General features: G+C 35.4%; 2 protein-coding genes across 3 annotated transcripts; both read right to left on the reverse strand.

Annotated features, from left to right (window-relative positions):
* Positions 1–1,856: 1,856 nt before the first annotated feature.
* LOC116015043 (protein GID8 homolog) lies at positions 1,857–6,729 on the reverse strand. Its single transcript, XM_031255034.1, has 6 exons — positions 6,449–6,729; positions 4,616–4,775; positions 4,439–4,545; positions 3,247–3,378; positions 2,961–3,117; positions 1,857–2,238 (listed from the first exon to the last, which is right to left on the reverse strand). The coding sequence occupies exons 1-6, from the start codon at positions 6,497–6,499 to the stop codon at positions 2,117–2,119; spliced, it is 729 nt and encodes a 242-aa protein (XP_031110894.1). The 5' UTR covers positions 6,500–6,729; the 3' UTR covers positions 1,857–2,116.
* An 806-nt stretch (positions 6,730–7,535) lies between these two features.
* Positions 7,536–10,378, reverse strand: LOC116020250 (50S ribosomal protein HLP, mitochondrial-like). Of its 2 annotated transcripts, XM_031260743.1 has the most exons (5): positions 10,253–10,378; positions 9,487–9,550; positions 9,170–9,261; positions 8,174–8,549; positions 7,536–7,879 (listed from the first exon to the last, which is right to left on the reverse strand). In XM_031260743.1, exons 2-4 carry the CDS (start codon positions 9,515–9,517, stop codon positions 8,175–8,177), a joined length of 498 nt encoding a protein of 165 aa, XP_031116603.1. In that variant the 5' UTR covers positions 9,518–9,550; positions 10,253–10,378; the 3' UTR covers positions 7,536–7,879; position 8,174. The 2 variants fall into 2 exon arrangements, with proteins under 2 accessions (XP_031116603.1, XP_031116596.1); XM_031260736.1 differs by lacking the exon at positions 7,536–7,879 and having other exon boundaries at positions 7,887–8,549.
* Positions 10,379–13,388: the final 3,010 nt, after the last annotated feature.

Consider the following 13,388-nt stretch of genomic DNA (forward strand, 5'->3'; position numbering starts at 1 on the left):
TTTATTTTAATCATTATTTTTAAAAATTAAAAGAAAAAATAATACCGTAATTTTTTAAAAAAAATTTCTGAAGGGGAAGGCAGGCATAAGTTTAGTGGCCTATTTAATGCTTTTTCCAATAGTTTATTAAAAAAAAAATCACAAAGCCCTTGATTGAACAACCAACTATTTGGCTGCGAGGAACGATCGAGTGGAGGGCATTGGGCTATCGAGGTGTTCAAATGCCTGGAAAGGCATTCGGGCTGCTAATCACTTGGTAGAGGCAGGCACGGTAAAGTTGGTTCGAAATGGCGCTCAAACTCGGTTTTGGATGGACAAGTGGCTCCTTCGAGTCCCCTTATACGATTTCCTTCAGACTCCGATTGGCCTTCCTGATCTTTATGCGAATGTGTGCGATTTATGGTAGGAAGGCCGTGGCTGGAAGTGGGAAACTCTTGGCGAACTTTTACCGGTTGAGATTAAACTAAAGCTTGCGGCCTTTGTGCTCTCAGGGGATGCCAACGATGAAGATGGTGTGGGCTGGGGATTTGAACCTACTGGCGAATTCTCTATTACCTCTGCCTATGCGCATTTGGATGCTATAGATCGAGATGGCGACCAACGTGATTGGACTATCATTTGGAAACTTAAAGTTCCAAATAGAATTTGCTTCTTTGTTTGGCTTGTTACTCATGGAAAGATTTTAACTAACGTAGAGCGAGCGAGGCGGCACCTTACGTCTAATATTTGGTGTGTGTCTTGTGCAGGGCAACAGGAGGACTGTGGACATATCTTCCGCTACTGCAGTGACGCCAAGGAAATTTGGAGGGAAGCACTACGACCATCTGTGCTCACAACGATCGGACATTTCGGATGGGATGAGTGGCTTGCGACGAATTTGCGTGGCGATACCCGATTGGGCTTTGAGGATGGCTGGCCTGAGCATTTTGCTATTCGACTATGGTGGCTCTGGAAGTGGCGCAATGACAAGGTTTTTCATGGAAATTCACTGCCTATGGATCAAAAACTTCAGTGGATTGCAAGGAAAGAAGCAGAAATTTGGAATGCGTTTGCGAACCATGGCAACCCAGGTGATTCCAACAACACTTGGGTGGAGTCTAACGTTGCTTGGGAAAAGCCGCAAATGGGATGGGTTAAGATCAACGTCGACGGGAGTGTCGGTAAACTACAACACGGTCTCGGTTCGGGCGGGGTTGCCGGTTGTGGTGGAATTATTCGCGATAACCACGGTAACTGGATCAAGGGCTTCATAGCTACCATTGGTATTTGTTCGGTTGGAGAAGCGGAAATTTGGGGGGTGTATCACGCGATGCAGCTCGCTGCTTGCATGGGATATCAGCGGGTTGTTTTGGAGAGCGACTCTCGTTCCACAGTTGATCTCATCAAGTCATCAACAACGATTGCTCTTGGGTACAATAATCTTATCTGCCATTGCCGTGCCCTTATGGCGGTCTTCCAAGAGGTGGACATTCGCCATGTTTTTAGGGAGCAGAATAAGGTTGCCGACGCCCTTGCGAAACATGCTCTTTGGAGCCGAGTGGATTATGCGGAGCTTAATGAGGTCCCAAACAGTTTGGCAAGATACTTTGAGGATGATCTCTGCGGAGCGTTTTTTAAGAGGCGCATCCCCATTTCTGGGGTTCCTATAAATTTGTAGTCTCTCTTTATGTTATCGGGGTCACCCCCTCATCCTTTGATCAAAAAAAAAAAAACTAGTGAATCACAACATCAAACAAGATTTTTACCATATATCTTTATGCATTATTAATGTCTAGGTTACTGGTTACCAGTGCTGTCTAATGAGAAAAACTATTGGCACTGTGGCAACTCCATGTGCACACAAATAAAAAGCAATAAAGTTATGTAACTATCTCTTCTTTATTATCAGTTATGTTTAATATATCTATAAAGCCATAAAATAAGTCATAGAACCATATAATTTCAAAAGAGGCATTCACCCTGTACTCTGCATTCAAGTTTGATACCAGTAAAACCTCTCTAGGGGGAGCTACGTTTTCGTAAAGTACAACGACATTTACCACTAGGTTCATGGCGTTCAAACACACAATCTGGTCATCGCCTAACCTGAATCCCAAAGAGTTGGTTTTTGTGCCTTTCAAACCGCTGGGTCTTCGAGTGTGGCAGTGGAAACATCGTTTATGCGAGGGTAAGCAGCTTTCTCGTCGAGCTGGTTTTGTGCCCATACCAATAGCTTCAGTAGGCTTGGAAGCTTGGGATCTGTCATTCAATAAAAGATATAAATTTTAGGTGGCAAACTAATGATTAAGTTTTACTATTACTATAGATAAAGTTCTCCCTTTTCACAACACTTGTGTAATCCAATCAACAAAGTTATCACATATTCACGCATCTAATTCCAAACTCTTTTCTCTCAGAATGATTACTTTTATGTGCATCTCTCATGGGCCAGTTGTTGACGTAATTAAAGGTTTTTATTGTCATTAGAAGCTGAGAACAACCCAATTTCATAGAAAGGAAAATGTAACAACAGATGTAAATAGATCATAGCACAGAGAGAGAGAGAGAGAGAGACACACACACACACACAGTGAGTGAGAACTTTGCCTGTAAAGTTTCAACTTTTCATTAGCGTTGCCTGTATTGCATTGTAATATAAAGAAAAAGCTTTGTAGTCTCTAAAATGAAGTGAAAAGCATTCTAAATCTATATTATGCTGCAGAATTCTTTGTATTATTTTTATTAATGAAGATCTCATGGATTCTTTTTATTTTGTTCAGGTAACTAATTCATTTGTTTCAAAACATTTTACCTTATTATTTTGCATCCATCCCTGATGTGCCAAGAAAATAAAGTGGCAAGCTTAATAATCAACTGAAGTATTCTATATATGAAAATTGGGAAAGTTGCATATACTCAAAAACTTATTTTCCATGTATAGAACAAGTGGTAGAAAGATATTAAGTGAATAATTTAATAACCTTTTTCATGGCTTTGGCTAGTGAGAATTGCAGCATTCACCTCGCTTGCTGTCTTCAGACGCTGTGATATATCTAAAAGCTCTCCTAGAGGGCAGTTTGCAACATCTTCAAATGCCAGCAATGCAACCGTCCTCTCCAACTCCTCTAGAAACCCTTGCTGCAAAATAAATAAATAAATTTCCATATTATGAGCCAAATTTAAGGCTAGAGACAGGACAGAAATTTTGAGCATCGATCACTCGATCCTTAGGTTCTAGTAAAATAGAATACCAAACACAGTTAATACATTTTCCTCTCCCCTTGGAGCAAGTTCATCCTGAGCAAACTCTAAAGCTTCTTCCACCTTCCCATTCCTTATCAGTTCTATCAACCTTTGCTTTTGGAGATGGAAAAAGAGCTGGGGATTTGTATCCAGTATCTGCATCGAAGAATGTATAATTATTTTAAATGCAAATTTAACCAATCAAAGTCGTCCCTAGTTCTAAAGCAATCACAAAGTTAGAAATACCCATATCATAAATCTCAGAATCAAAATATTGACAAAAAGGGAAAAAAAATGCAATTGAAAGAGCCACCGACAACATGGATTCAGATGTTAATTTCTAGCAGAAATTTTTATTCAATCCAATGATCTATCACCACCCAAAAAAGAATATATTTTCAGTTTGAAACTCCATGCTTGCATAGTAAACATTGACTTCATAAAACAAGACATTATGTCAATAGCCAATAAGGTGGATAAGGTATAAATACTACTTCACTCTCAATATGTTTGACAGATGATTACAGCAAATAATAAAACAACACCAGATATCATCCATGCACATCAATACGGCCTGCTTGGTTCACCTCCATTTTAGGAGAAGCAAAAGCTATATTCAGTTCTCTTTGAATTACTATATAGTATGAACTTAGTTAACACTTAACCAATTTGATCTCTCTCCAATCTCCATATCACTAATTTAATGTACACTTCTTGAGGAAAACTTAATGAAGAAAAAGTTGCATTTGAGTTTGTTTGCCATAGATTACTGCTTCTTGAAAATGAGGTTTTTTTGAAAGCTTCCATTTGGTATCAAAGCCATGATTTCCCAGGATGGTGCTGTCTGAAAGTTTGAGAGCAAAGGAAAAGCCGTAAAGGACGAATTTGAGTCCATGAGTTTGTGAAGAAGCCTTGTGGGCAACAGCTCCCATCCGGCCCAGGTTTCTGCTTCTTGAAAAATAGGCTTTTTCCTCTCATCTAACCCTAATGTCTTTTAAATGTTTTAATATTTTTAGAATTTGACCCACCTACTTTTTGAAATAGATAAGCCACAAAATAAGCTGGGCCAAACAAGTACTAAGTTAATAGAAAGATGATAAGAGATTTCCCCACATGTACATCAAGAAATAAGAAGCTCTAAAAAAAAACAATTTAATCAAGCATGCAGCTCCAACAAGGTTCAATGACCACAACAACGAAGGAAAGGAAGGCATACCTCAGGGTTCAAATCATTGACCTTTTCAATAGCATCCTCAACATTACCACATTGTACTGCCTTTTTCACAGCCATCCGGTCAGTAATGGTTGCAAGATCTATGTCAGCTGGTTATTCGTAAGGAAAAACAAATTCTTAAATGTACACAGCAACTAAGTAAAGATGATATAAGGATACGTTCTGTCCCAGATTCCATTCTGAATTTCTCTGCTGCTTCCACATAACCCTCAGTGACTAGGAAGTTCATCACTAGTTTATTCATGTCCTCTTTTCTAATCCTAACATTGTTCAGCTTCTTCTCCCACTCTTCTCTTGTGATTACTTTCTTAGACATTGCCTATAACAAGTAATAGATTATATAAATTCAAACAGAAATGCATAGATGCAAGTATGCAACATTTATAACCCATAACGGCCAGAAGTCTCTTCCACCCCTGGTGTAAGAAAAAGAATAGTCTAAAATCAATATGTTGAGCAAATTTTATGGAAGGTTTAAATTATCTAGAAAAACCATGTCACATTAGTATTTCAATATTGCAACCTGAAAGTACTAAATAAAACAGTAAAATGATATGAGTACCACACTGCATTCACTTTGCCTTGCACACATAAATGGTCCCATGTTGTACCCTGACACACTCCCGCAAACCAACCAGATTCTTCTATTGTAGTCAGAATCTAATCACTGTCTCGAGATATCAGTTTGTTTAATCAAACCCCAGCCCCTGTCACCAGACTCAGAGAATGTGCTGAAACCTAGCATTACATTTTCCATTAAAGAATAATACTTCATGGGGCAGGGCTTTGTTTCCATGTAAGTTACTGATTTTGCAAGATTTTTATCCTTTTTCTCTTTATTTTATTTTATTTTCGTTATTACTTGAACTAGAGATTTCAGCAAGTTCTGGCTCCTTTCCATGATTCCATCTTAATTTTCTTGAACCAGAATTCTGCCAATGTGGAGAAACATGATTGCTATTTATTCAAAGCTCAACTGCATCTTCTTCTGCAGTAACAGTAGACATGATTGACTATGAGAACACCTATAATTCTGGGCTTCTGGTGAACAGCATCATCAAATTCCATATGTCCAATTGACAACTAAAGTCTAAAGTTTGCTGAGCACCTCAAATTTCAAGGCTCTGGAGACTGTTCTTATCTCTCGCAGCTGCAAAGCTAAGCAGTAGTGCTGCTAGAATTTGTGAGCCAGTGGACGTCGAACGGTGATATATATATATATATATATATATATATATATATATATATATATATATATTCCAATTTTGCTTGAGGGTGCGCACACTATTCAACCTCCATGAGTAATATCTACCAGCACTATGCCATACCTACACCCACAAATGCCCCACACCACATTCTCATCCCTAAATATGACACATGATTAATCAAATAATTAGAAAATTAAACTCTTCATACCACATACAATTCTCAATTCATTACATTTAGCATATAATATAACCAATATGCAACTATGCATCCCAATTCCCAGCTCTAAAGCTTTCCAAACCAACCAAATTGAAGCAAGAGATGACATTTATGCATATGCAATAGCTCAAATTAGATAATAAACCGCATTTAGACAAAACTGCATGCTGCCCACAGCTGCATAAGTTCAGATACTTCCCATTAGGTTTCTTCTTACTAAACTTTATGCAGTATATTAGCATAGCACAACAGATTGAAAATCTACAAAATAAATTCAATTCAATCTACAAAAACTTAATTAGCTAGCAACAGCTATCAACTTTTGCCAAACTCAAATATACCCAAAATAGGGAAAAACTGCTGAATTCAACCAATTTTCTTCCCTCCTTTTCCCCTCAATTCATTCTTATGCTCTCTCGAAATCAACAATATTCGCTATCCAATTGCAAATCTCTACATCTAACCAAAACCCTTCCAATGCTAAACAAAACACACAGAAGAGATAAAATCACAGCTGGGAACAAAATTAAGCAAACAAACAAAAAAAAAAGGTTTTTGTTGTGTTACCATGGCTTCAGTTTCTGCTAATTGGCGTAAAACAATCCAGAACAATGACATCAGACTTCAGTACTGACCCATGTACACCGCCCGCTCCACCGCAAACTCCAATTTATTCTGGAAATGAGTAGATAATTTCTACGGTTCTACCTTATACGGAGATATATACGTATAAGCTTCTGTATATCAGCAGCAGTTGTGGTAGAACTGAAGGCTGAAGCTTAGCTTCCTTGCTAGATCGGCGATCCTGTGCTTGATACAAAACCTTGATGTTGCTCCTGCATTTTAGTCTTCACAAATTTATGCAAATATAAATAAATACAATTAATGAAATTTTATTTTTAAAATATATTGTTCTTATTGTTTTATTGCCAACACTTACTCAAGATCAAATATGGAGTAATTTTTATTACTCCGTATAAACAAAGATCAAAATTTATTACATACTTTTAGATGGTGATAGTAGACTTTCCTTAATAAAAAGAGTGAACACTTTTAACCTTAAAAATATTAGGGATGATAAGAATTTAAAAAAATAAATAAATAATAAATAACTTGAGAAGAATTTTCAATTACATTATCTTCACTTATAATATCATTATAAAGTAGAACTTTTCATAACTTGAGAAGAATTTTAAATTACATTATCTTCCACTTATAATATCATTATAAAGTAAAACTTTTCATATGTAATATTCTGTAATTACGTAAATTTTACACATTCTTATTTGCAATAAAGAATAAATTGTCTTGAAATTTTTTCAAAAAGAAAAAAAATTGTCTTGAAATAAATGCCTAAGTGGATAGAGCATAATCTTCATAGTGAGTGCCACTCTCTATTTATTTATTTATTTTTGTGAGTTTTATATATATTAGAGATAAGGATCAAAATAATCCTTCAAATTATACTGAAATATGTAATTATATCAACTTTAAACAACTTCAATTATATCCTTGAACTCACAAAAATTAAGCAATTAACCTCTTCTTGTTTATGCAAGTTATTTACAAGTTAATATCATGTCATATTTTAATATTATTATTTTAATTTTTTATTTTGTTTTTCTTTTTATTATTAAACTCATAGGGATATAACATACAATACACAGGGCATATAATTCATGGTTTGTTGAAGTCAGCATACAGTACACATAGCGTATAATTTATATAGAGAGAGGTGGGGTTCTGCTAAAGCCATCGGTGGTTGAGGAGAAATGGGAGTGCCTGCATTTTATAGATGACTGGCATATCGGATTCCGCTGTCGATTGCTGCAAACGAAAATTACCACCAATTGAGGGGCTACGAGAACCACCATTCACCGCCGGCTGTCTAGGTCCCACCATCGGAACAATATTCGCTGCCAGAGTTTGGCCAATATTCGCACCGCCAGAGACCTGCAATTCAACTGCCCTATTTTGGCCATTAAGGCCACTGATTTCTTGCACATTGACAGCAACATTCGATGGCATATTATTGCAAAACAAAAATGAAAGCGATGCAGTATTGCAGCAGTTACTCCGTACAATTTGTAAAGCTTGTTTGTGAAAAAAGGCAACAATTTTGATTTGGAAACCGAAAATACCCAAACTGGTAACATGGGTAAAATAATATACCTATTCAACCCCAGACCCTAACAAAAAGAATACTAGCTTGTACTAAGACCTATTCCAAAGTAGCACAGCACAGGATATGAAGATATCATCTCTGAGATGGCAGCCAGAGTATGTATGTACCTCAGGCAATGTGCTCTGCGAGGCTGAGAATCTTGATGTGCTTCTTTTTCCTAAGCTCGTGGGGAACGGGGCCGAAAACTCTGGTACCAATTGGCTCTCCGTGCTTGTTGATAAGCACCACAGCGTTGTCGTCAAACTTCACTTCGCTCCCATCACAGCGGCCCCTTGGCATTGCAGCACGAACAACTACGCCGTAGTGAACCTCTCCTTTCTTCACTTTCCCACCTGGCTGGGATTCCTTTACTGAGCAAACTATTGTATCGCCCAACCTTGCTCCTTTCTTGCCCTTCAATGCTTGTATGCACATAACTCTTTTTGCACCCGAATTGTCTACCACTTTGAGGTTGGTCCTCATTTGTATAAAAGTTCTTAGTTGCTGAAAGGGGAAAAAGAATCATATAGGTTTACTCACAGCTTAAAGAAAGTGCCATCATGTTCAAAACCTCTTAACTGACACATGCTTCTTCAATTAACTGACCCGGTTGATCTGGGAACTTGATTAAACCCATTTGCTTTCCAGAATTTTGAAATTCGTATTAATATCATTAAAATGAAGATATATATAGGCATACAATTTATTATTGACTGATATATATATATATATATATATTTTTTTGTGAGGTTGGTTGAGTGATTGTAACAACTCAGTCCAGAGAGTCCATCTTGCAGTATCACGGCAAGCTATAAACTATAAAGGCAGCCGGGCATGTATCCTTTTTTTTCTTAATAATCTTATGTATTTTTTTTCCAGACATGAGATTCTTAAAGTATGTATTACTATGTAGTTCTAAATTTCTAACAATCATCGATTAAAAGATCAAATGCTTTACCCTTTGGGATAGTGTGTCCTACTGACATTTGTAATAAATACATATACTAACAATGACTACTCTGGTTTCAAAAAAAAAAAAAAAAGCAACGACTACTCAGAACCCAAAAATATGCTACAGATAAAGTTGGAAAAGATAAAAAGGATATGCAATAGAGCAGAGGAACCTGTGTGAATAAATCATTATTGGATATAATCTCAGGTGATGCTCTCGTGAACAAGGCAGAGTTGTTACAAAGGCTACCCAATAATGAACAACCTGCAAAGAAACCATAAGTAGTGCAAATGCACAGAATTAGCAGGAGGTAAATAAAGCAGAAAAAGAGGTTATGTCTTGAAGCCCGTCAGGTTAGTTGCTAGAATCTACTTTATATGAAAATATTATGAATCATACAGATCAACTTAAACAAGTTCCAAAGTTTTCTAACTAATTGCAAGCAAAAGGACTGAGGAACTGGTAGTCAAAAGCAGCAAGCTCTCTTACCACGGAGCAACCGAGAAGAAGATGCAGCCATTCACACAACAAACTTATGAAGACCTTATCTTTCCTGTCAACATAGATGCATTGATAACAACATCAGTCCACTAACACCAAATAAACACGGCAGAGCAGAAACAGCAGCTCTTCAAATGCAAAAGATAATTAATTCATGTCTATATATAACAAGTCATTCCTTATATTAGCCCATCAAGATTTTAACTACTTGAACCAAGGAAATTTTGCACAGATCAACCCTCGGTTGATAGGAAACATTTTTGTTTTCACCCTCTCATTTCATCCCATTCAACACCAGATTTCTCCATGAATAAAGACAGTCAAGGAAAATTTATAAAAATTAAACAAACCAAATGTTGTATAGATCTGTTAAATATGGTCAGACCAAGGCTTTTAAGAGCTACTACAGCTAAGGAAAACACCAACTCATGATCCTGTATCCTACCTATGTGGTAATGTTGAAGTTTAGTACCTAAATACTTGCACTAACAGTCTAACACACAAGCTCCTAATAAAATGCAAAATCACAAACCAAAATGCCGTGAAGGAAATTTCAAACTCTTTTCGATTTCTACAGTAAGTGAGTTTATTAACAATAATCAAGCTCTAAAACCAAACATTTACATTACACATGAGATTTTTACACTCCGTGCTCATGCGACAGGAAATCAATTTGACGAAGAAAACAGAACAAAACATTTCAATTTCTAACAGAAACGAAATGATTATGAAACTGAGATAGAAGGAGACTTACGTGAAATTGAGATAATTCTATGGAGCCGTCAACGGGAGAAAATCAGCCGGAGAACGGTTGAGCGATGATGAGCTGCAAGGGTACAGCCGTACGATTCAGGTCCGTCACAGTGAGCATTGAGACATTAATGGGCTAAGAATCAGAAAGCCCAAGTTGTAAAACAACCTGATTCTCAAAATGGGCCTTTTCTGCTAATAAATAGATTTATGTTTGTTGCAAGTCAATCATTATTGCATGAATCATGGTATACATAGCTGTGTGGACCAAAAATAAAAAGTACATTATTTTTGTACTGAAGGTACATTATTTTTATACTGTAGATACATTATTTTAGGGTACATTATTTGATATATACAGTCAAATAATGTACCTACAGTACAAAAATAATGTACCTTCAATATAAAAATAATGTAGTTTTTATTTCTGGTTCACACAGCTGTGTGAACCATGGTCCATGCAATAATTTGCCGTTGCAAGTTCATTGTATTTTTACATATTTAATTGTAGTACATATTCATTCTTTTTAATCATTTTTTTTTGAAAACATTCTTTTTAATTAATCATTTAATAACATACTATATTATTATTTGTTAATAGGAGTAATTTAACGACAAAAATAAACAAAATATAGATCCATTCCATGAAATATATCTATTTATAAGTAATTAATAAATATAAAAGATGCCGGTCATATTTTAACAAATAAATTTTATCTAAGATTATCTTATTGTGAGATTGTGTAATATTTTTTTTTTATAAATGTATAAGAAAGTATTATATGTTAATTGAAAATAGGGACGGAGCCACATGGGGAGTGCAGTGGGCCTTGCCCCTCCGAATCTCCGATCCTCCCGCCCCGAAATGTTTTTTTTTTTTTTTTAAATATTATAATGACATTTATGAAAGTGGAAAGTGTAGGAAGCTTGCCCACCCCCTCAATTTTTAAAATAATATTACTCCGTATAATACTTTTTTGTTGCCCTCATCAAAATGTTTTGTCCCATTCAATCAAGCGTGTAGAGTAAATTTTATACGTATCTTTATTGGCTTTCAATCTCATACTAGACCAGTAGAGTACAGTTCGCATCTTCTTCTTCTTCAAGCTACAAGTCTACATGTAATTTTTCTCCTTTTATTTTTTTGTCTTTTTTTAAGCTTTGAATCTTTTGAATTTTGATTAATTACTCTACTGTTCCTCGAAAACTCATTTATTTTTGTATTAAATAGTTTTCCAGAGAGTTTTTTTGAGGATTTTTTTGGGGTGGAGGGGGTGGAATTTGAAGGTTTTAATTACATCGTGAATTAGTTAGACGATCCCAACCCTTCCGATGAGAAAGAGCAAGAAAGTCAATCTATTTTCGCTAACCGACTAATCGCCTCTTCATTTGTCACTTCTTCCTTTTTTACTGATTATTAGCTCTTTTTTGGGTTAATTTGCATGTGGTTTGTTCACGAATTATGCTATCTTGCGGAGTTCGTCGATTGTGAACTAGATCTAAATTTTAGTAAAGAGTTAATTACTATTTTAGTCTCTCAACTATGGTGAAAGTACCAAATTGGTCATCGACTATCATTTTTTGCCAATTAAGTCCTCAAGTATTGATTTTATGTCTCATATAGTCCTCCGTCAGTTTGGGTGCATAATAGTACTTTCACTTTTTCCCACCATGCGTTAGTTATATATGCCCTATTCCCGATTTCTTCCAACCTTCGAACCCTAATTCTCTTCTTCTTTGCAACAAATTACTCACCCATTTCATACAATCATTTGTATTCAATATTTAAAAATAAAAAATAAAAATCAAATGTGTCAAGCGCGTGCAGTGCACGCGCGACTGCTGTGCGCGTTGGATGATGGTAAAAAATAACCCCTAGTAGGGGTGCTCTAAGATGATATGACCCACCAATGTGTTCAAGATCAAAGGCAATAATCCATGGATTGTTACGTACGAAGGTTAAATCAAAACAAGGAAGAAATTAAAAGGCTACAAACGAAATTAAGATCTACTGCTACTAGGGATAAGAATTCTAAATTGAATTGTTTATGTCAAGTTGTGATGGTTTGGTTTATGCGGTCAATCCTGGTAGTGATTTTCTATTATTTCAATTGTACATGTGTTGGTGGTGTAGAAGTGGTTGAAAGACTCCCTCTTGCTTAGGCAATTCATGAAAAGAGCTATACATGTATTGCAATGGTGTTTGTAATGAAAATTATCTCATGGTCTTTGCTTGTTTAATGAAATGGTGTTTGCTTGTTTAATGAATTTTATATTATATGATGAAAACAGCAGCATGGGAAAGCAAATTCATTCACACATAACAAATAAAAAAAAACATTTTTATTTTCAAATCACCACCAAGTTTGGCTATTAGTTTTGTTTCTTTGTCATAAAATGATAAAATTACAAACTTTGGTACAAAATAAACCAAAAGTCATTGTCCACAATTCAGATATGTCATTTTAACTCAATTGAAATATGTTAAATGGATATCTGATTTAGGAAACTTCAACTGTTGTTGGCCCGCACCCTCCCATTCAAATTTTTGTATCCATTCAAAATTTATTGTCAATGTACAGTATTAGAATTCCCACATATGGTTATTGTCAATGTACGGTATTAGAATTCCCACATATGGTAATAACACGCACAAGAATATCGCTCAGTCGCTCAGTCTAAGCGGAGTTGACTAACTCCTAAATAATGCACTATTCAACACACGTACACTGTGTCAATACGTCCGTACACACTGGTTTTGACCACTGTGCAATTTGGTCTATCCCTTTTGTTCATATTACCAACTTAGGATGTAGGAATGGTAACGTAAAAAGGAAAAAAAAAATTGTTTCAAAATGAGTGATTCAGTTAATAGATCATAATTTTTGTAATCAGGTCACGATTTTAATTTTTATGAGTTTCTCTCAATATAAAAAATATTGAGAATAATTCTGTAGTTATTTTTTGTAACACTTTCTAAAATTTCATTCCTTATGAATTTTTAAATAATTTGAGATAATTTAAAATAATAAAATGTGACAATTTGTATTAAAAAAAAAAAAAAAAAAAAAAAAAAAAAAAAAAAAAAAAAAAAAAAAAAAAAAAAAAAAAAAAAAAAAAAAAAAAAAAAAAAAAAAAAA

Source organism: Ipomoea triloba, chromosome 1, assembly GCF_003576645.1.
Source record: "Ipomoea triloba cultivar NCNSP0323 chromosome 1, ASM357664v1".
Classification (NCBI taxonomy): Eukaryota; Viridiplantae; Streptophyta; class Magnoliopsida; order Solanales; family Convolvulaceae; genus Ipomoea; species Ipomoea triloba.

Coding starts and splice junctions, on each gene's coding strand:
- LOC116015043 (XM_031255034.1), bottom strand. CDS start 6,499: ATGTCATTGTTCTGGATTGTTTTACGCCAATTAGCAGAAACTGAAGCC. Junction 4,546..4,615: donor AATGGAATCTGGGACAGAAC/GTATCCTTATAT, acceptor ACGAATAACCAG/CTGACATAGATCTTGCAACC. Junction 2,239..2,960: donor TAGCCAAAGCCATGAAAAAG/GTTATTAAATTA, acceptor ATTGAATGACAG/ATCCCAAGCTTCCAAGCCTA.
- LOC116020250 (XM_031260743.1), bottom strand. CDS start 9,517: ATGGCTGCATCTTCTTCTCGGTTGCTCCGTG. Junction 9,262..9,486: donor TTCTTCTCGGTTGCTCCGTG/GTAAGAGAGCTT, acceptor GTTTCTTTGCAG/GTTGTTCATTATTGGGTAGC. Junction 8,550..9,169: donor ATAATGATTTATTCACACAG/GTTCCTCTGCTC, acceptor TTCCCCTTTCAG/CAACTAAGAACTTTTATACA.